This window comes from Anabrus simplex, chromosome 3 (genome assembly GCF_040414725.1).
Source record: "Anabrus simplex isolate iqAnaSimp1 chromosome 3, ASM4041472v1, whole genome shotgun sequence".
NCBI lineage: Eukaryota > Metazoa > Arthropoda > Insecta > Orthoptera > Tettigoniidae > Anabrus > Anabrus simplex.
In genome coordinates, this window is record NC_090267.1 from 343,935,517 (window position 1) to 343,959,348 (window position 23,832).

Here is a 23,832-nt window from a genome sequence, read left to right on the forward strand (position 1 = left end):
ACCGCAGAAAGTCCTGTTTGAGTATATCCAACAGATGATATAGATGTTGATTCCCATAGGGAACTTAAAATATTTGTCCTGAATGAGAAAATTTATAATACCAATATAATGGTCCGTTATTGGACATTATAAATTTTCCAGCCTTGCGTCTTGGGAGGTGTGCTAAGTCCCGACTGACGAGCCCAACTTAGCACACGAGGGTGAAACACAGGGAACCGAGAATGAGTTCGCTGGAAAATTTATAATGTCTAATAACGGACCATTATATTGGTATTATATCCAACAGGTCGAACTGCACTGGGAACCGTGATGGCAGGCTCTCTGTTTGGCTAGCGGCGGGTGGTTGGGGCGAGCTGGGGCCCGCGGCGGCTGGGTGTGCGGTGGTGCGCTCCTGGTGGCGTGGTGCGGTACTATATTGTACCATGGTGAGCGCTTGGTGGAAAGTGATGGCGAGCTGACAGTTTGCAGGGTGCGAGCTCGGTGTCTAGGCTCTCCTTGATCTGCTCTCTTTGAGCGCTTGGCGCGTGTTGTGTGTTGGGGTTTGAACCACGGAACCCGACAGAGAGAGGCCTGCGCGCTGCCATCTGAGCCACGGAGGGGCACTATGGCCTCTGCTACCATGTGCTATATTTAACTATAGGCTTTTAAGTGTTGTAAATATTGTGAGTTTTATCCATTTTATTATGAATTTCATCAATAAATTTTACTATGTATTCTAGAATCTCACTGGGTATTATTTTTCATGTTTAATTGGCAGGCATTAAAGTTTCCCCTCCAGCTGTTGGAAAGAAGATTGTTGAACACCTGCATCCGAATCCATTGATTGAGAAATGTGACGTTGCTGGACCTGGCTATATCAATATCACGCTTAACAAATCTTATGCAGCCAAAATTCTTACATCGATTGTTCAAAATGGCATTAAACCACCAAATATTGAGAAACGTTTGAGGGTGGTTGTGGATTTTTCTTCGCCCAATGTAGCAAAGGAAATGCATGTGGGACACTTGAGGTAAAGTATAGAAGGGTGGGTATATTTCTGATTTTGTATCTTTTCTTCTCTCCAGGGCAGGATTGCTGAGCAGCATAGTCTTTGGGATCTCATCAAGAAGTAGTCGATTTGTTTGTGACTTTTAAAATAAAAAGCCATGTCCTTGTGGTTTGAATTCAGTGTTAAACTGGAGGTCCCATGGCTATAATTGATAACTTCAACAGCACGTAAATCTACAAGGTTGTGTCCTTGCTTACTTACTCACTCACTCTTTCTTAACTTGGCCAGTTTTGTAACACAACTGGATAGACACTCAAAGACTGTCCTGACAAACTGTCAGTATTTATGGAAGTGTAAGAGTTTCTTTTCAGGTAGCATTTGTATCTTCAAAGAATCAATCATATTCTGAAGGATTTTCTCAACATTTTAAATCTACATTGTTGTTTTCTGGCAAATTAAAAATTATATTATGGAGTGCTAGAATTTTACTTGCCATGTAAACGACTTCATCCCGTAGTGATCATGAGTCGAGGCAGTGCTCATTATCATGGATTCATTTTCTACTTCACGTAAAGACAAATAGGCTATAGCCTCGTATCACCTCTATACACCAAATAGAGTCCTTCCCTCCCCCTGTTCTACATTCCCCTACCTGCCATACAGGTAGGTTTGTGTTAACAAGCCAACAAACTCAAATTAGTCCAGGCACGGACTGGAGATAAACATGTTGAATTAGAACTGTATTTAAGTTAAGAAGAGAAAACTTTCTCGGATCTATTAGTGTCAATAACAGACTTCAATATTATATACAGTAATTAGTCACACGTGTTCATAATATCACCCATTCATAGTCATTGACAAGTTCGTGCAGCATAAATAATATTGTACCTACTGTATATACGTACGTTTGGAAGTGATTTGATAGAATCTGAGGATGTTCTTGTAGAACGAAAACAGTAGAACCTCTATAATTTGAAATTGGTTCATTGAAAATATCACCTTTTTCGAAGAAGCTCTTGTTCCCGGAAGCATGAGGTACGGTTTTGCAGTTTATTTAAATTGTTTAAACCAAAATGCGTATAATTCATAATTCGAAGAACAATATTGTTCCATTTACCGAAATTCACACTTTTAATTCAAAACTGCCTTTACATTTTTATAAACTAGTATTTTAAAGAATAATTTAAATTCAAAATTACCCTGCGTCATGAAAGAACGTGACTTCCAGAACGTGTAGGGGTAGCTTTCTCCAATTTCACTCACTTTGGTGTGTCTACAGTGTGCTTCATATTTGCTAAGTACGAATGATATAATTCTTTTGTATTCAGCGTTTCAAGGAATGCCACAATATTACGTAACAGCAGTGTGCGGAGAAGCAGTATCTGCAAGTACTGGCGATGCCGACAGTTGGCGAGAAAGCGTGGCTCATATAATCTGTTCGAACGCACCGAACAGTATTGTCGGTGCCATTGAAACTGCTTGTTTTGTTTTTTAATGCTCAGCCCAAACTGACTTAGTTTTAAAGGAGAGAAGTGCCAGCAGGGAAATCGTACAAAGGTGGGGGTCACTGTGCTGTATTGCAATGCACATGGAAGCGAGAGACTTCCTTCCCTCGTCATATGAAAGTTCGATAAGCCACAATGTTTTAAGGGCATTGGGCATTTTCCATGCAAGTGAAAGGTATCTAAAAATGCAAACAGTACAGTAATCCAAGAGATTAAGCATTTGCACAGGGTAGTCAGCATAATTTGTCCTCGTCTTTGAATCGTGTTTTTTTTTTCTTTCGTTTCGTGATGTTATGTTTGCCAGTGTTTTATCCAAGTGCATTATTTGAATAATGTAAATACACCTTGTTAGATACATTTCAGAAATAGTGTTTTCCATGGCATTTGAAAGGTTTAAACAGAGATTCAGAGTAATTGCTCGCATTAATGGGTCTTAGAATACTTTGTGACACGGCAAGTGTTGGCATTTCTGAATTACGAGAGAAGTGCCATGGCAAGAAATCGTATAAGTATAGAGTTACTGTACTGTGTTGTAATGTAGACGGAAGCGAGAGACTTTCTTCCCTTGTCATACGAAAGTTCGATAAACCACGATGTTTTAAGGGGATCGGATACTTTCCATGCGAGTACAAGGTATATAAAATGCATAGAGTACAGTAATTCATTGAATAAAACACCTGCACAGAGGAATCAGTATAGATTTCTCCTCGTCTTTAAATCATGTTTTCTTTTTTTTTTCTTTTCACCGGGCGAGTTGGCCGTGCGCGTAGAGGCGCGCGGCTGTGAGCTTGCATCCGGGAGATAGTAGGTTCGAATCTCACTATCGGCAGCCCTGAAGATGGTTTTCCGTGGTTTCCCATTTTCACACCAGGCAAATGCTGGGGCTGTACCTTAATTAAGGCCACAGCCGCTTCCTTCCAACTCCTAGGCCTTTCCTATCCTATCGTCGCCATAAGACCTATCTGTGTCGGTGCGACGTAAAGCCCCTAGCAAAAAAAAAAAATCTTTTCTTTTCTTTTTTAAAAATTTAATTGTGTGACGTTATGTTTGCCAGTGAGTTATCCAAGTGCATTATTTGAATACTATAAATGCACTTTGTTTTATGGATACATTTTGGAAATAGTTTTTTTTTCAAAGCATTTGAAAGTTTTAAACTGTGAATTAAGGTTAATTAGATGCAGTAATGGGTCTTAGAATATTTCATGATGCTGCGAGGGTGGCATTTCTGAATTACGAGTTGGTGGTTAATTCGAAATCACGTCATTTGAAGTCTGATTTTTGCATCCCAATGGATTTATATTAACAAGGTTTTCTGTAATTTTATTGTTAATGTTCCATTAAATGTATGTCATAGTGTTCTAACTTTCATATTTCGTGCGTCGACAGACAGAAAAACTTAAGGCTTATATCACTTGCAATTGTCCGCCTCCATAGCATAACGGTTAGCACTAATAGGTGCTGTCCTCAGGGGGCCCAGGTTCGATTCCCGGTACTGGCAGAAATTTAAGAATGGCTGGAGGGCTGGTATATGTTTGAAATGGTACATGCAGCTTACCTCTACTGGGGGTGTGCCTGAAAAGAGCTGAGGACACGCTTTTACATTTTAAGTGCCCCCATGCTCCACCTCCCAAGTCTTCTGTAGCCAGTGGAATGTCTCATTTCAATTGCTGACAGCTATTAGTCAAGTCCAGGTCCACCTCGACACTCCAGCACAACAACAACAACACCTCATGCGCAACAACGTTGTATCTATATCTCGATAATGGGTTACTAGAATATTGAGGGCTTGGCTAGAAATGAGTCTTTTTCCATTTTGTGTTCCATAAGGTGCAGGGTAAAAACAGGTGGAGATAACAACACAGGGAGAGGCCAGCCATGCCCCCAGGCTGGTAGCACCCAGTTGACTCATTAGCTCCTTCCAGTAAGTACCAAAGGGGCTTACAACAGGGTTGGCACGTAACAATACCCTCCACCTGTGTTCTTCTCCTCCAGGTGTTCTTCAGTCTACCTCTTCTCTTTGTGCCTTGCTGATTCCATCCCAGTGTTTGTCTGGCAATGTTGTTCGTATTGTGTCGCAGCATGTGCCCAATCCATCTCCACTTCCTACAGCTCTCCAGTGGAGATGACATGTGGTCACCATATCCTCAGGATGTTCCTCAGACTCCTGTTCACAACAGTCTTAAGGCTCCTGATCAGTTGTTTATTTGACTTGCAGGTTTTGCAACCATAGAGCAGGACATATGACATTCACATTAAAGATTTGTAGTGTAGTTTTGGTGTTTAGGTCTTTAGATCTCCAGATTGGCCTCATCATTGCAAATGCGCCCTTAACCTTGTGAATTAAATGCAAGTCAATATTTCCAATATCCTCCAGGCATCCCTCATCCACAGTGATAATACTCCCTAGGTAGCAGAACTCTTCAACTTCCTGGTTGTCTCTTAACAGTTGTGAATTGTTGCGGTTCTTAAAATTTGGAGTACTATCTCTGGTAATATACATCATGATGAGATACATAAGGTGCCAAAATTACCTGTTGTAACAGTTGTGCATGTCAGGCCAGGAGTGATCCTGCTACCATATGCGACAGCTGCTGCCTTGCAGTGAGGTAGGGGACTGCCAAAGGCTAAGGGAGAATACCCCTGACAGAAAATCCCCAGCAGTGTTAGGCTTAGCAAGTCAACTGAAGGGTTATATCAATTGCTTTCAACTACAAAACGAGCCTCGGGAACGCAAAAATACCGGATATACACATCTTCTCAAACATCTGCAACATATGATGACCGTAAGGCTGATGTTCAAGTGCGATGTTCTGAGAAGAAGCCCAAAAGAAAGACTCCTATACACAGAATTGGAACATTAAATATCCTGACCCTGACTGGCAGAAGCGAGGAGCTGATAGATGTGATGGAAAGGAGGAACCTCTGTATTCTTGGTCTGAGTGAGGCAAAGTGGAAGGGAAGAGGAACAAGAAAGCTAAGAAAAGGATACAAACTACAGAAGCCAAAAATGGTGTAGGTTTTATATTAAGAGAGGACATTGATGTCATCAGTGAGGTAATATATGTTAATGAAAGAATTGTTAAGTTGAACATCTCTCTTAACAAGAGTGCGCTGACAGTAGTCCAGGTGTATGCCCCATAGACTGGCTGTAACGAAGAGGAAAAAGAACAATTCCGAACTGATTTAGAAGAATCTATAGAAAGAGAGGAAAATATCATAGTAATGGGAGATCTAAATGCTCAAGTTGGATCAGACAGGCTTGGATATGAAAATGTACTAGGTTCACATGGTTATGGAGACAGGAACCCAGAAGGAGAAAGTCTTCTAGATCTATGTGTAAGGAATGGCTTGAGAAAAAACAGTTGGTTTCAGAAGCAGCTAAGTCATAAACTAACAAGATACAGTTGGAATGGAGATACTAAAACTCTGATAGATTATTTTATATCAGACAATGAAGCAGGAAAGACCATATGTGATGTCAGAGTTATACCAAGTGAAAGCCTGGACAGTGACCACAGACTTCTCCTCGCAACAATGAAGCACATTGAAATTTATAGACCTAAGAAATACAGGAAACCAAAAATCAAGACATGAGAGCTAAAGAAGGCAGAGAAACAAGTTGAATACACAAAAAAAAAAGTGACCAATAAATTACCATCAGATGCATTACAAGAAGACAGCATCGAGTGGACTAGATTCAAAGAAAGCATTGTCGGGGCTGCAGTAGAAGTTTATGGTAAAACTAATAGCAAAATGAAGGCAAAAGATACTCCTTGGTGGAACGATCGGGTGAAGATTGCTGTGAAAGCGAAAAATGAAACCAGGAAAGCCAGAGACGAAGAAATGCAAAAAGGAAGTCAAAGGAATGAATCTAGAGTAAACGAACTGCAGCAGAAATACAGAGATCAGAAGCTATGAGTAAAGAAAATTGTGGCCGAAGAAAAACAGAAAGCTTGGACTGATTTCACAGATAAACTAGAGCAAGACAGCAAAGTTAATTCTAAACTACTTTATCGAACAATACGAAATATAAGAAGAGACAATGAATACATAACAGCAATAGAGGAACCAGATGGTAACATAGTTAGGGAAGAGACAGAAATAAGGAAGATCATGAAATCCTATTTTGATAATGTATACAACAGTACTGGGAAAGACTCCAATGATGTAACCACGCAGGTCAGTTTAAGCTGTAATGATGAGCCTGACCAAGAGAGCCTGCCAACATGGAAGGAAGTAGAGACGGCTCTTAATAGTATGCCCAAAGAAAGATCAACAGGATTTGATGAAGTCAGTGCAGATATGATCAAAGCAACTGGTGCAATAGGAATACAGTGGCTTCATAGAGTAATTAATGCAATATGGAAGGATAGGAAAGTCCCAGATGATTGGAAAAAGGGAATAATAATACCTCTCTTCAAAAAAGGAAGCCAGAAGAAATGTACCTAGCAATTATAGAGGGATCACTTTATTGTCTCATGGTTTGAAACTATTTGAGAAAATACTTGAAAAAAGGCTAAGGAAAATAATAGAACCACAACTACAGGAAGAACAATATGGATTCAGAGAACACCGATCAACTACCGATCTCATATTTGCACTTAGAATACTGTTAGAGAAGCATTGGGAGAAGGGCAAAGACTTAACACTAGTGTTTTTGGATCTCGAAAAAGCATTTGATAGTGTTCCAAGGAAGACTATATGGGAATGCTTAAGAAAGAAAAATGTATCCAAAGGGCTTATCCAGAAAGTTAAAATGCTTTACGAAGACTGCTGCAGTTGCGTACAGATAGGAAACGGTAATTCTGATTGGTTCCAAACCACTAAAGGAGTGCAACAAGGCAGTACCCTTTCACCCTTACTTTTTATCATTGTCATGGATGAAGTCATGAAAGAAATTAAGCAGAAGAACAATATGGACATCAATGCATTTGCATTTGCAAATGATTACATAAAATTAGTTTTATGGTCCGTACCACTTTTAACCATTAAATTGCCTTAGGCAATCATTGTATCGACTAGGTGGAAAATAAATAAATACTTAGTTATGAATCTATTTGCAGATGATGTAGTAATTTGGGGAAATACAGAGAAGGAAGTCCAAGAGAGGCTGAACACCTGGAATTAACATTTGAAAGCACACGGATTAACAATAAATAAATCTAAAACTGTTACTATGTCTGTCAATAGGCAGAAGAAGAAAGGAAAAATAATGCTGAAAGGTACATGGTTGGAAACAGTAGACCAATATAAATATCTTGGGTGCATCATTTCAAGTGATAACAGAATACAGCATGAGATTAACAACCGCATTCAAAAATCAGCTTAGTTTTACCATCAAGTTCGGAACCTCCTCTGGAACGAACAAGTTCCCTTAAGATCAAAGCAGATTCTATTCCAATCATACTTCACTCCCATAATAACATATGGCCTAGAAACCTGCACAACAACCCAACAAGTGGATAGCAAGCTACAAACCACAGAAATGAAGTTCCTACGAACTTTGGTACAGAAGAAAAAAAGGGACAGGGTAAGGAATGAAAGAATAAGGGAGGAAGCTAGTGTATACCCATCCCTGAATGAAAAATGATAAGGGCCCGTTTGAAATGGTTTGGCCATGTCAAACGAATGGACGATAGAAGGACAGCAAAACAATGGCTACACACAGTCGTGGCCGGAAAACGACTGGTAGGAAGACCTAGGAAGAGATGGCTGGGCCAAGTGAAAGAGGACATAGGAACAAGAGGAGTCGGCTGGGATGTCGTCTTGAGAGAAGAGTGGTACGTGGACAGACAGAAGTGGAGAGAGCTCGTAAACCACACCCGGGCAACTGGAGTGGAAAACTGATGATGATGATGATGATGAACAGTTGTGCATTGTTGCGGTTCTTATAATTTAGAGTACTATCTCTGGTAATATACTTCATGATGAGTTACATAAAGTGTCAGAATTACTTGTTGTAAATCAACCCATAAGACAATGTGATTCAGATGAATTTTAGCAGTTTCTACATCATTATCCAGACAGCAGTATGGCTTCTTGGCTTTCCTATGGTGAAGTTCTGATTGCTTTAATTTGGTCCCATTCAGTTTCAGTTTCAACTGCAGCCATCTCTATGAAATATTTTTCACATACCTGACGTGTATCTGAGCTCGGTTATCCACATCGCAAATTGAAATGTTCATTAAGATGTCTTTATACTTGTACAGTTGAATTATTGTGTCAGGGTTCTTGGCACAAAAGAGATTGTACATTCTGTTGATCTTCAGAATAAGGATCAAGGCTTAGCATTTTATTGGAAGATCAAGAATAATGACTTTCCTTAACAGGGAATGAGGAAATATGCTGTTTAATAAATTCGATATTCACTTCACTTGTTTTATGAGGATATGTAAGGTATTTTCCCCTCTTGTCACTCAAGCTAAATCCTGATTAAAGTTTCTCCAAAATCATTTGCCTTCTTCCATGCATAGCATTCACAATAGAACATAACATATTGTAGCTTACCTGCATCTGACTTCCATTTATCATAATGTAACAAAAACTTTCAGTATGTCAAACACACTGCAATTACAATATAAATTATAACACTATAAACATACAAAGAATGACATTTCGTTCTATAAGAACATCCTCAGATACTATCAAATCGCTTAAAACGTGCTTATATATGTACAGTATTGTTTACATTGCATAAACAGTTTATCATAATGTTATTGTGCCTAGAAAAATCACTCATCATCATCATTTCCCATTATCCAGCTGTAGCCAGGTAGGGGCAAACATGGTTCCTCTCCACTTTCTTCAGTCTTTCCACCACTCCTCTTCCAACACTGTGTCCCAGTCCAGGTTTCTTTCTGTAATACTACGTTGGATTGGGCCCTTCCATCTCAATCGTGGTCGTCCGCGGCCTCTCCTTCCTTGCATTTGCATTTCCATCACCTTTGTTTTTGGCATTCTTTCATCACTCATTCGCTTTATGTGCCCAAACCATCTTGGTAGGTTCTTCTCTATTCTATCATTCATTTTTTCTACTCCAAGTTCTTACCGGATTTTCTCATTTCTTATTTTGTCCCTTCTACTCTTCTGTATCATACTCCTCAAGAACATTTCGGCTGCCTGTATTCGACTCTCATACTTCTTTGTCATTGCCCAAGTTTCCGCTTCGTAAGTTGTTATGTGTACGTAATACGTCTTGTACATAGTTTCCTTTCCTTCCATTGGCACATCTTTGTCCCATAACAGATTTCTTACACTAAGATAGAAACCGCTTCCAGCTTGAATCCTCCTACTAATTTCAACATCCAGTCGAGCATTCTCCATTAATTCACTCCCCAGGTATTTGAACGTCTCCACTACTTCCAGGGGCTTGTCTGCAAGTCTAATCTGACCTTTCCCTTTTTTCTCCCCTCTAGTCATAACAAGAGTTTTACTCTTTTCTACACTTATTTTTTCAATCCACATTCTTCGATGTTCCCATCCACCACATCCAACTGTTGTTGATCATTCATGTCCCCTTATCCCCAAATCACGATATTTCTGCAAATAACAGCATGTTCATTCCTCTTCCTCCATATGCTGCCTATGCTGTTCTTATGATGTCATCCATTAGTATTGTAAACAGGATTGGCGATAGAACATTTCACTGTCTCAGCCCACTAGTGATTTTGAAACAACTTGTCCTTCCAACGTATGTTTGCACACAACTACAACATTCCTTTTGCCATGATCATTTTTGTTAATCCCTGTCCAATTCCTTTTTTGCACCAGACTGTCCCAAACTTTAGTCCTGGGGACACTATCATATGCCTTTTCAGTGTCAATAAATGTTATCACCATATCATTCCCATACAAACATTGCTTTTCCATTAGTTGTCTCTTAATGAAAATGGGCTCTAATGTTGACCTTCCACTTCTGAAACAAAATTTTCCTGTATTTGATTTTCAACCCTCAACCTTATCCTACATTCCAGTATTCTCTCCATTATCTTAACAACATGTGATATCAGAGTAATTCCCCTGTAGTTCTTAAATGCTTTCTTATCACCTTTCTTGAATATTGGGATGATTACTCCTTTTTGTGAGGGACCTCCTTATTCTTCCAGACAATCCTGAGAACTCAATATGTCCACTGCAGGCCTACAGCTCCAGCTGAGTTTATCATCTCCACTGAAATTTCATCTATTCCAGAAGTTTTTCCATTCTTCATCTTTCTTACTGCCATTTCAATTTTAATTCATTGTAATTTCTTTATCCGTTTCTTCATCAACTAACTGCCTTTAAGGTGGTCTGTTGAATAACTGTCATTAGTTCTCATGTTCAGCATCTTCTGAAAATACTCTGTCCATCTATTTCTTATTTCTTCTGGCTTTGTTAATATTATGCCATCTTCATCCTTCACAAAACTGGTGTTTACTTGCTCTCTCCTTTTGTTTCTTAAGATACCATACAATAATTTCTTACTTCCCTCCATATCATCTCTCAATTTCTGCGTGAATAAGGCCCAGCTTTTCCTCTTTTCTTCCTCCTCTACTTTCTTGACCAAATTCTTTGCCTCCACGTATTTTCTTCTACTTTCTTAGATGTTTTCCATGCGATTTTCTTTTCCTTCACTTTAATCTTTACCCTATCATTCCACCAATGTGTCTCTTTGTCTTTCACATTTCCTGATGTTCTACCACATACCTTTTCTGCACATCCAACCAGCGCTTCCTTAAATCTTTTCCATTCATCTTCAACATTCCCCAACTCCGTCCTGGGTACCAAGGGTATTATTACCCTTTGAAATTTTTCCTGTATGCTTTTCTCCTTCAACTTCCATACTTTAATTCTTTTCTCTCTTCTTAATGGGGGTTTTTTAATCTTACCCACTTTCAGTTTTCCTATCACAACTCTATGATCCCCACCAAAACTTCTTCAGGCATGGCTGTAACATCTAAAAGGTTCTTCCAGTGTTCTTTCTATATGATTATATAATCAATCATGGTTTTCATTCGTCTATCTCCCCAGCCATACCTTGTAATCTTCTGACTGTTCTTCTTCTTAAACCAGGTGTTTCCAACAATCATTTGGTTCCTCATGCAAAAATCCACCAGCAACTTGCCTTCTAGATTTACATTTCCATATCCAAAGGGCCCTACAACATCTTCCTTTCCTTGTCTTTCCATTCGAACTTGTGATCATTTAGATCTCCCATCAATAGCACTTCTTTATCTTGTATCTGTCTCTCCACTTCCTCTTAAAAGTCCTCTAGATGTTCATCTATGCAACCCGTTTGTGGGGCATACAACTGAAATAGATCTTTCATGCCATTTTCAAACTGGAGTCTCATCACCATCATCCTACTTTGTGGTAATATTTCAGCTTAGAACTCTGACCAGAAAGGTTCTGTCATCTAAGGTTCAGTATTGCATGAGCTTTATCAACAAATTTTCATTCTAAGTTAAAAAATGTGCTGTGGGTCGGTATTTCTGCTCTCAACATTGTAACTTAATGGTATTTCGAGGTGCAGCGATGATAAGCTAATAAAGTATTACCCCTCCTTTTACACTTTTCAAGCGACCAAGGAATACTGATGTAAAAGGGAAACAACTTGTACAGATATATATTAAAATGCTCTGGAAAAGGAAGCAAATGTTACACAAGTGCATATTATTAATTTATAGAGTATTTCAGTTGCAATCGATTTATTGTACTTACCTCAAATAAAGGTCCATGTAACTTAATTACTGTACTGTAGTAACTGTTGACTACACTGCCTTTGTCATTCTGCTCATCCTTTGCCCAGGAGAGGGTTACAGGTAGGTGGTTAAAAATTTGTGTAATACAGTGTATTCTTTTAATATACAATAGTTAGTATCTTAGAATAGCTATAGAATTATCTAAGATGCAATATTTTCTCTGAATGAAACATTTTAATTGCTTCTTCTTCTTCTTTTATGACCATGTAGGATCATTTCAGTCTGTCCGTCGTTTAGGTCTATTTGAAGGGATTGTTCGGGCTTTGCGGTCCTCCCAGTACTTCTTCAGATGCTCCGATCTTTGTGCCCTTTCCTCAGTTGAAAATATGCGTGTTGTTGGTTTGTTTTGTGTAAGGGTGAAGCGGAGGTTTGCATTCTTGAGTTTTGTATTCAGTTTTATCGTATTTGTGGTGTCTTCTGTTGTAAGGCCTATTTCTTTCAGATCCTCTCTTACTTCTCTGATCCATTTACATCCTGTTGTGGTATTTTTCGAGGCGAGATTGTGTTGTACAAGTTGTTTCAGAAGTCTCGAATCCTGCATCCTCATGATATGTCCAAAGAATTCCAGTCTCCTCTTATGTGTAGTATCTGTAATGGGTTCTAGCTCTTTGTACATGACTTTGTTAGGTATTAACTGCCACTGTCCATCTTTCTGGTATTTTTTGTTGATGCAGGTTCTTTCAATTTTCTGAAGTCTGTCAGACTTTGATTGTTTATTCAGGTGAGAAAGTGTTCCTGCTGCATATGTAGCTTCTGGTTTTTATAACTGTGTTGTAGTGTTTTATTTTTGCATTCATTGATAGACATTTCTTTTTTTAGAAATCCCATGTTAATTTTTGTGCTTTAGCTAATCTATTTGTTCTTGTTTGGATTGAGATTTTTTCATTTAGGTTGTGTGTTATTACTTCTCCAAGATATTTAAATTGAGTTACTATTTTGATTTTATTACCATTTATGGTAACTTCTTTTAGTTGTGTTGATTTTTGGGGCATATTTTTTTTTTTTTCTGAATGATATTTTGAGGCCAATTTTATTTGCAATGTTTTGAAGTTCTGATATCTGGGTTTTTGCTTCTTATATGTCTACTGCTAGTAATGCTAAATCGTCAGCGAAACCCAGGCAATTTGTTTTGATTTTTCGGCCAATCTTTATTTTGGGGGGACATTTCCTAAACCATTCCCTCATTACCATTTCTAGAGCACAATTAAATAATAGTGGTGAGAGCCCATCTCCCTGCCGTAGTCCAGTTTTAATTTCAAATGTCTCTGATGTTTCACCCCCTAAACTTCACTTTTGATTTGGTGTTAGTGAGAGTCGATTTTATCATGCTTATTAATTTGGGGTGTAGTCCAAGGTGTCTTAAAATTTTAAACAGAGCTTCTCTATGGATGCATTCATAATCTTTCTTGAAATCTACAAATGTTATCAGTATACTTAAAAAACCTACTTCAACAGGTTAGATTTGCATCTTGTGACACCTGAGGACAACCTGTTGAGTACTTTCCATGTCAACCCTCCTTCTGTATGGTCAGGAGGAAGTTTCTCACTTGGTGTCATCCATTCTCCAGCATAATTGAGTCTCCCTCGCCGTTTACAAAGCCGGGCTTGGTGTGCTGCCCCTCTGTTGTTCTGAAGGAACTGTTTCCATAAGCTAGCATGGGCAAGCCAGCTAGTGGCCAAACAGAAAATCAGCTTCAAATATGGTAGCATTTTTCTTCTTGCTCTGTGCCGCTATCTCCCTATAGATGTCAGGAGGTGCAATTCCAGCAAGGCAGTGCAATTTATCCAAAGGCGTAGGCTGTACGCTGTACGCAGCCTCTGATTATGTTACAGGTTTCATTAAGTGCAATGTCCTCCTGTCTTGTACCACAACAGGCATGCATACTCAGCAGCAGAATAGCACCGTGCGAGTGAAGATGTTTTCAGTGTACATGGCTGTGTTCTCCATTTGGTGCCTCTCACTTTCTGCACCACATTGTTCCAAGCTGACAGTTGTTGCTTCTTAAAGGTGAGATTATGATCCAGACTCCCTCCCAAGTACTTTGCGGCCACACCTTCCCGGATCATCTGGTGTAATCTAGCTTCCCCTCTCTTCTTAACACGTTCAGTACCTGCTTCTGAGCGGGACACTTGAATGTCTGGACCAGCCATTTTCATGCCCGGCCCTCTTAACGAGCATTACTTAATAAAATTTACCATTAATCCTGAACTATAAGTGTTAGAAACTTGATACTTTGTGCTAACCTCTAGTAAATATTTAGGGTGTGATATCTGGTGTCACAGGTTCCAAAATACGTCTAATTTTATACAGCCTATCTGTACTTTCGGCATAATGATTACTGTCACTGTAGTGGAGAAAGGGAAGAATATGAAGGAAGCGTATTTGGAACATTGTTTTAGGAAATATTGGGGTATGAAAAACAGGGTCTTCGGTCCAGTACATTTTTATATCAGGATTTTGTAATAATCGGTTTCCACAATTGCATGAACGAATTCTTCGTGAAAAGCCGGGGCGCCGCGCCTATCACTTGACTCTCGTATAGATTGGTCTGCTCACAGACATACTGATAAAATTCGTCATTCATGAAAATACTCACCTAACTCAAAATATGCTGCTCATTTTCTGTTTGAACGTTTATACCTGAATTCTCTCTAAATGATGGAACAGGTGGACAATAACTAGGATGATATGTATCAGGCACTTTCCTTTATAGGCCTATTGGATTCGGGAATCGGTATTTCCTCGTCACTCTCACTTTCATTATCCGAGTCTATTTCAGGAATAAGTTCATCACCAGAATCATCATTGTGAACAATATCTGATAGTTTTCTTCCGTAAGAAACTTTGTTTTATAAGCCATTATACTACACTCGGTAAGAACGACACGCACTGTATTGGAATCTCAAGTACCGACTTGACACGCGAGGAAGTGCTGAGATATTCCCGCTAAAACAGCAAAGATAAACATGAGCCCACTCAACGCGGGGATATCTCAAAAATGTCAACCAACTTCCTGCTATAGCCAGTAACGCTGACTAAGGTGTAGGAATACATAGATGACGAATATAAACAGCATTGCTTCGCGCGGAACATTAAACGTCTTACGCCGTCCACGGCCCGCAGCATAGGAGCAAGCTTAAACGTCTTACGCCGTCCACGGTCCGCAATGAGTTAAGATGGAAAGCAAAGACTTGCGTCTTGCAAAGATTTGGTTTCAACTGATTTTCCTTGTAGTTGGTTGTGAGTCCATTCAGTGCATCAGACAGCTTTTGCTCAACAGTCTCAAACTAGCTAGCTTGTGCAGTAATAGCATGGTCATTTGCATAGATGAAGCTATCCATTCCTTCAAATAGAGGCTGGTCATTGGTGTAGATGTTTAAAAGGGATGGTGCAAGGATGCTTCTTTGGGTAACCCATTCTTCTGGGGTCTCCACCTACTTCTTCTTTGTCCCTAAAATTTAACAAAAAAAATTAATATGGAGGTGGTTCCTTACCATACAGGTGATGTTAGCAAAAGTGCATCAAATAGGCTACGTAGGTATTTATAACCTTTACAAAGAGCAAAACTTCCAGCACAGAAATACAATGTTTCATTTTTGAGTGGCAGTCTCCTAATAGTTACAAATAATAATTATTATTAACAATTATTGTTAATTAAGGTCAACCTAATCAATACTTGTATTACGTTGAGTTACAATAGGTCAATACATGTTTTGACTTGTTTCAAGCCATCATCAGCTGACAAGCAATGGTAAAGAATAATCATTCTATTATAAACTAAAACACTTCCATAAAATATACATTCTTAAAATTAATTAATTAATCTATACACATTCAAATAGTTGACCCTTCTTAGAAATTCTTAACATTAATATCTCTTAATAAAGAACACTGCACATAAATTTGGAGATGAGTGCGTGAATTCTCTGTTAACCTCCTAATATGTGTCTGTTGGCCTCATCAGAATAACATAGTTACATGCTCTTGATTGTGCAGTCTGTGGTCAAATGTATTACTCAACATGTTTCAGTGCACTATTCTGATAAATGTATTTAGAAACAAGTGTGTGTAGATGCAATAAAATGAAAGTGATAACACTAAAAGTATAAAATTGTCGCACTACACAGCTGTTGATTGATTGAAGTTCCTAGTATACTGGATTGGTCATTTGAGTCATGAGCAAAATAGTCCCTTGAACTAAATTTCTCAAATACAGGGAGAAATTAGGAGATAGAGGCAATAGTATATCACATCCTCTGCAAATGCATTTTATTTGCCTTACATTTTTCATGGTTTTTCACGAGTCCCAAAATTTGAGGGGGGGGGTCTATCTTCAAACCTAATCAGTCACTACTGATCTGCATTTAGGGCAGTCGCCCAGGTGGCAGATTTCCTATCTGTTGTTTTCCTAGCCGTTTCTTAAATGATCACAAAGAAATTGGAAAATTATTGAACATTTCCCTTGGCAAGTTATTCCAATCCCTAACTCCCCTTCCTATAAACGAATATTGCCTCAATTTGTCCTCTTGAATTCCAACTTTATCTTCATATTGTGATCTTTCCGACACCACTCAAACTTATTCGTCCACTGATGTCCTCCCACGCCATCTCTCTTCTGACAGCTCGGAACATACCATTTAATCGAGCAGCTCGTCTCCTTTCTTCCAAATCTTCCCAGCCCAAACTTTACAACATTTTTGTAACGCTACTCTTTTGTCGGAAATCATCCAGAACAAATCGAGCTGCTTTTCTTTGAATTTTTTCCAGTTCTTGAATCAAGTAATCCTGGCGATGGTCCCATACACTGGAACCATACTCTAGTTGGGGTCTTACCAGAGACTTACATGCCCTCTCCTTTACATTCTTACTACAACCCCTAAATACCCTCATAACCATGTGCAGAGATCTGTACCCTTTATTAACAATTATATTTATGTGATTACCCCAATGAAGGTCTTTTCTTATATTAACACCTAGGTACTTACAATGATCCTCAAAAAGAACTTTCACCCCATCAACGCAGTAATTAAAACTGAGAGGACTTTTCCTATTTGTGAAACTCACAACCTGACTTTTAACCCCGTTTATCATCGCACCATTGTCCAGCGTCCATCTCACAACACTATCGAGGTCACCCTGCAGCCGCTCACAATCTTGTAACTTATTTATTACTCTGTACAGAATTTGTTAAGAATGAAGCCATGTTTTCCAGTGTTGACTTAGTTAAAGGTAACAAAGGCTTTTCAGTCTGTCAAACACACAGTATGTACAATGTAAATTATAACACTATAAACATATCTGTAAAATACACACTAATATACAAAGAATGACATGTTTTATTCTACAAGAACATCCTCAGATTCTATCAAATCGCTTAAAAACAAGCTTATATACGTACAGTATTGTTTACGTAGCGTAAACTTGTCAATGATAGTTTAGTCATAACATGAAACTAATGGCAACAGTGTAGCCTTTCGAATGAATAACACACTACAGAGACACATCAGCAGGTGCAACCTAAACAAAAAGGACCCTTTCTCAAAGTCAGGAGTATATGAACTCAAGTGCCAAGAACCTAACTGCAACGCCACATATATAGGTCAAACAAAACGTAATTTCCATACAAGACACAAAGAACGCAAAAATGCGATCAGATATAATCGGCATTCAGCCTTCGGGGAGCACATGTACGACTGTTCACACCATTTCACAGACATCAACACTGATCTGAGCTGCCTCTGTGGATCCGTGGTAGAGTGTCGGCCTCCGGATCCCAAGATAGCGGGTTCAAACCCGGCAGAGATAGTCGGATTTTTGAAGGGCGGAAAAAAGTCCACTCGACACACCATGTCGTACGATGTCGGCATGTAAAAGATCTCTGGTGATACATTTGGTATTTACCCGACAGAATTAATTAAATCTCAGCCGTAGACGCCCAAGAGAGATCCGGTTTACTCTGTCTGCCATCTAGTGGGCGTAGAGTAAAACGGAACGTCGAAATTGACGAGCAGACAGCCAGATGGCGTCAAATCGAAATGTCTGCACACGGTAGCTGAAGCCATACGATTATTGTTATTATTATTATTATTATTATTATTGACACTGATCTAAAAATTTTACACTTCAAAAATAAAAGTAAATCTTTGAATATAAAAGAAGCAATAGAAATTTACATCACAAAAAATGCTAATGCAAATAACCTGAATGAGCATACACATTTAAATAATTCCCCCCTATTCGCTCTACTCATATAATATCTGACAACACCTACTCATTAAATTGCTTTTATAATAATAATAGCCCGTGTGGGGATTTACCAGTTACCTCCATCGGGCGCGTCTCATTGGAATTAGGGAAGCTCGCTGGCTCTGCCGCCAGCAGAGTCAGAGGGTAGTAGGGAAATAAAATACCACCGTGAAAAAAGAACTGGTCCCTTGCCAGGATTACGGCGAAGACTGGTAAATGACCAGAAGCCAGAAAACATCTTGAGGCAACCCTAGTTGTAAAAGGATGGGTACCCGTCCAAAGCAAAGTCAAGTCAAACAGCATGATGGCACAACATTTCAAGAAACATACCCCAGAGGGTAAATCTTCGGATAAATCTCTCGTCGTGAACGCCACGGCGCACGAGTCTCATTCGGATTCTGGGGGAGACTCGACATCATGCAAGAGACGAGTCGGAGCATCTCGGTGTACACCGAAGAGTCAAAAACTCAGGCCAAAATCTAAAACCTTTCTAGCAACTTTCAACATAAATTCACTTACACAAACTGGCAAGCTGAAAACCCTCACCAAAGCTCTCCACGAAAACCAGATATCCAGATTTTTTAATCTGAAGTCTACCGATTTTTCAAGAGCAAAGCGCAAAGAGGAATCCTCAATGGAGCTGTGATGCTTGGAACCACGTTTGCTGTTAGAACCAAGATCCTTAAATCGGTTGCAAATTTCGAACCTGTGAATGACAGATTGTCTATACTCACAATTAAATGCGCGAACAAAACGTACGCCCTAGTTAACGCACATGCTCCTACAAACGATAAGAACAAGTCTGATCCAGACGAAGTTGATAATTTCTGGGACCTACTGGATGAAAAATTAAACAAAATCCCCAAACACCATGTCAAGCTTCTTTTGGGTGACTTCAATGCCCAACTAGGTTGTGAACAGAAGTACAAGAAAGTTATAGGAAATTACCCTGCTCACAAAAGAACCAATCCCAATGGCAAAAGACTGGTGTCCATTTGCGAGAATCACAACCTGCAGGTCATGTCGACCCACTTTCGCCATCTACCCAGAAAGCAAATGACTTGGCGTTCTCCTGTCCAAACTCTCGGAGAGTTCCAAATTGATCATGTTGCAATCTCCAGGAGAAACAGCCCTGAGATTATGAATGTCAAGGTAAAGAAAGGCATCAGTGTGGCCTCAAATCACTATATGTCTCTTATCAAATTCAAATCAATTCCCGCAAACACAAGGAAGACAACCAAACAGATCACACGCTTCGACAAAGGGTCAAGGAGTTCCAGGAGAAGGCTAGACCAAATGACTGTGACTTTAACAACGCCAAAAGTCTCCTTGTTGAGGCCGCCAAAGACGTTGCAGAAATCAAGAGAAGCAAAAAGCACGCCTGGTGGAATGGTACCTGCGAATCAGTCCTCCAAGAAAGACTCAATGCGTGGAAACAGTACTACTATACGAAATCAGAAAATGATTGGGAAACCTACAAAACCCAATGTGCCCAAGCAGCTAGGGTGTTCAGAACTGAGAAACGTAAATATGAAAAATCTCTCATTGGAAAGATAGAACAAAACTTTAGGAAGAATGAAAGCAGAGAGTACTACAGGGCCTTCAAATGCAAACTCACTGGCTATAAACCACCATCTCTTAGCTTTGAGCGAAAGGACGGCACACTGGCGACGCCAAATGAAGAAAATTGCAGCATTCTGGCAGACTACTTCAAGAATTTACTTAATTGCTCTAAACCGCAAAGCCCCATTGAGACCAAGGAACCCTTACTCAGGTACCCAGATTCCAGACCACCCGACAGAGATGAAATCAAGCGCCACATTGCCCGTCTCAAAAATAACAAAGCGCCGGGGGAAGACTCAGTAGTAGCAGAACTATGGAAATATGCCCCAGAGGAATCACTTGATATCTTGCAAAAGCAAATAGAAGAAATTTGGAACGAGGAGACCCTACCCGAAGATTGGAAAATAGCTTTGATCCATCCATTACACAAAAAAGGCAGCATGAAGAACATCAACAACTACAGAGGAATATCTTTGCTACCCGTGACTTACAAAATTCTATCACTTGCCATCCTGGAGCGTTTGGAAGCACAAGTCAAACATCAAATAGGTGAATACCAAGGAGGGTTCAGAAAAGGTCGCTCAGCAGCTGAACAGATCCAAAATCTCAAAACGATTATCAGATATTGTACACTAAGGTCTAAGCAGTATGTGTCTGTCTTTGTGGACTTTAAGAATGCGTATGACTCCATTGACCGGGAAGTCCTGCTAAACATCTTAAATGAATTTGGAGTTGATTTGAAACTGCTGGCTTTAATTAGAGCCACCCTGACCGATACAAAATCCAAGCTGAAGTTCCACGGATGTCTCTCGCATTCCTTTGACATCAAAACAGGAGTCCGGCAAGGTGATGGGCTATCCCTGATACTCTTCAACTATGTTCTTGAAAAGATCATCAGAACCTGGTGGGTGAGATTACAGGAAACCAACTACAGTGCATTGAGAATAGGAACCAAATTCAAGGGGATCGCAACAGACTGCGTAGCATTTGCCGATGATATTGCTGTTCTCTCAAACGACATAGAAACCGCTAGAGCTCAAGTTGAAATTTTAAAGGAAATTGCCAAACAAACTGGTTTGCAGATATCGTTTGAGAAAACAGAAGTAATGACTAACATCAAAGAGGCTCCATCAAAACTCCATACGAAATACGGGGACATCACCCGAGTAGACAAATTTAAATACTTGGGTGAGATAATCATGAAAAATGGACTGGACAAAGAAGCACTTCAGGAGCGAGTACGCAAACTGGAAATAGCCTACCAAACATCCCGCACAATCTACAACAAAAAGTGCCTTTCCCAAAACACCAAGATACGTCACTATGAAACAGTACTGAAGCCAGTAGTTCTATATGCAGCTGAAACCCTGTCTCTAAATGCCAACAAAGGACTCCTTGAAGAACTGGAGGAAAAAGAACGCAAAATTGTGAGAGGAATCTTGGGATCAAAGTACAGAAATGGAGTCCATCAAAAGAGATCCAACGAGGAAGTCTACAGCAAAATAGAGACAATTACCGACACAATCAGAAAAAGACGGGCACGATTTTACGGTCATCTGAAAAGAATGGACGGAAGAAAGTTAACTAAAGAAATATTTCACTTTTTTGATTTAAACCCCAAAACCACAATTCCCTGGTTTAGAAATACCAAAGAAGACCTGGAAATGCTACATATCTCAGCTGAAGACGCCCTTAACAGAGATCTCTTTCGCAAGAAAATATTGACGAACGGGCTAAACCGAGACGAGCAAAAGAAGAGAAGACACGGTGCCCCTTGGACAGAGGAGTGCAAGCAGGCCCACTCACAAAGAATGAGGGAAATTTGGGCTCTAAAGAAGGCCAAGTTCAGTGTCAAATGCAACAAGACTTAACGTGGTCCTTGATGGCCCCAGCAAATTATATATATAAAATAATAGTAATAATAATACCGTTCCTTACTTTATTCACCTAAATTATTAATTTGCATTCATCCATATTACATAAAAGTACATTTAACATGAAGTAGGTCAATAACCTCTCTCCCCTCTCCAATGTTGATGGAAGGTTCCACAGCGCTCCAGCCGCTCCGCCCTACTTCTCTCTCCCCTCTCCACTGTACAGTATACTCGATATAATATCCAATAGGAGAGATTCACATCGCTCTACAAGGCCCCTCCCATCCTTGCCCCCCCCCCTCTCCACGCGCAGCGTGCCTCACCAAAAACTTTCCATGACCACAGTCCTGAAATAGTGTTTGGTGACAACGGACTTAACATCGGCAGTCTAGATAAGTACGTAAGTTTTCATTATATTAATACTTGTATATATTTTTATTTTTGCCATTACTGTTTCATGTTATCACTAAACTCTCTACCATTGACAAGTTTACGCTACGTAAACAATACTGTACATATATAAGCTTGTTTCTAAGTGGTTTGATAGAATCTGAGGATGTTCTTGTAGAATGAAACATGTCATTCTTTGTATGTTAGTGTGTATTTTACAGATATGTTTATAGTGTTATAATTTACATTGTATTTGCTGTGTGTTTGACAGACTGAAAAGCCTTTGTTACATCTGTACAAAATAACATCATCTGCAAACAGCGTTATCTCTGATTCCACTTCTTTACACATATCATTGATATATATAAGAAAACATAAAGGTCCAATAGTATTGCCTTGAGGAATTCCCGTCTTAATTATTATAGGGTCAGATAAAGCTTCGCCTACTCTAATTCTCTGAGTTCTATTTTCTAGAAATATAGCCACCCATTCAGTCACTCTTTTTTCTAGTCCAATTGCACTCATTTTTGCCAGTAGTCTTCCATGATCTACCCTATCAAATGCCTTTGATAGGTCAATCACAATACAGTCCATTTGGCCTCCTGAATCCAGGATATCTGCTATATCTTGCTGAAATCCTACAAGCTGAGCTTCAGTCGAATAACCTTTCCTGAACCCAAATTGCCTTCTGTCAAACCAGTTATTAATTTTGCAAACATGTCTAATACAATCAGAAAGAATGCTTTCCCAAAGCTTACATACAATGTATGTCAAACTGACTGGCCTGTAATTTTAGGCTTTATGTCTATCACCCTTTCCTTTATACACAGGGGCTACTATAGCAACTCTCCATTCATTTGGTATAGATCCTTCAACCAAACAATAATCAAATAAGTATTTCAAATATGGTACTTTAATATATCCCCAGAAATCTTATCAATTCCAGCTGCTTTTCTAGTTTTCAACTTTTGTATCTTACTGTAAATGTCATTGTTATCATAGGTAAATTTTAATACTTCTTTAGTGTTACTCACATGCCCTATCTGGACATTATCCTTATAACCAACAATCTTTACATACTGCTGACTGAATACTTCTGCCTTTTGAAGATCCTCGCATACACACTCCCCTTGTTCATTAATGATTCCTTTAATGTCCTTCTTTGAACCTGTTTCTGCCTTAAAGTACCTATACATACTCTTCCATTTTTCACAAAAATTTGTATGACCACCACTTATGCTTGCCATCATGTTATCACCGCTATGTATTCTTCTGCCACTTTTCCCACTCACTGTTGGGGTCACGGGTATGTATTAAGACAATCTCAAACTCTGGACTGCAGGAATCAACCATCCATGAGTATAATCTCCGGTCTGAACAGGAATCAAACCCAGGATGGCCTAGACGAAAGGCTATTATGCTGACTATTTAGCCAAAGAGCTGAACTTTCATTACTATGTATTGATCATATATCATTGGTTTTCTTTTCATATTCTGCTTTTCTTTTTTAAACTCACCCTGGAT

The 23,832-nt window shown here is 39.3% G+C and overlaps 1 protein-coding gene across 1 annotated transcript in view; it reads left to right on the forward strand.

Annotated features, from left to right (window-relative positions):
* The window catches only part of ArgRS (arginine--tRNA ligase-like protein), a 129,872-nt gene that overhangs the window by 34,992 nt on the left and 71,048 nt on the right, over positions 1-23,832 (forward strand). Inside the window, exon 4 of the mRNA XM_067143223.2 lies at positions 758-1,010. Coding sequence (XP_066999324.2) covers positions 758-1,010 — 253 coding nt within the window. The remainder of the gene's footprint in view (positions 1-757; positions 1,011-23,832) is intronic.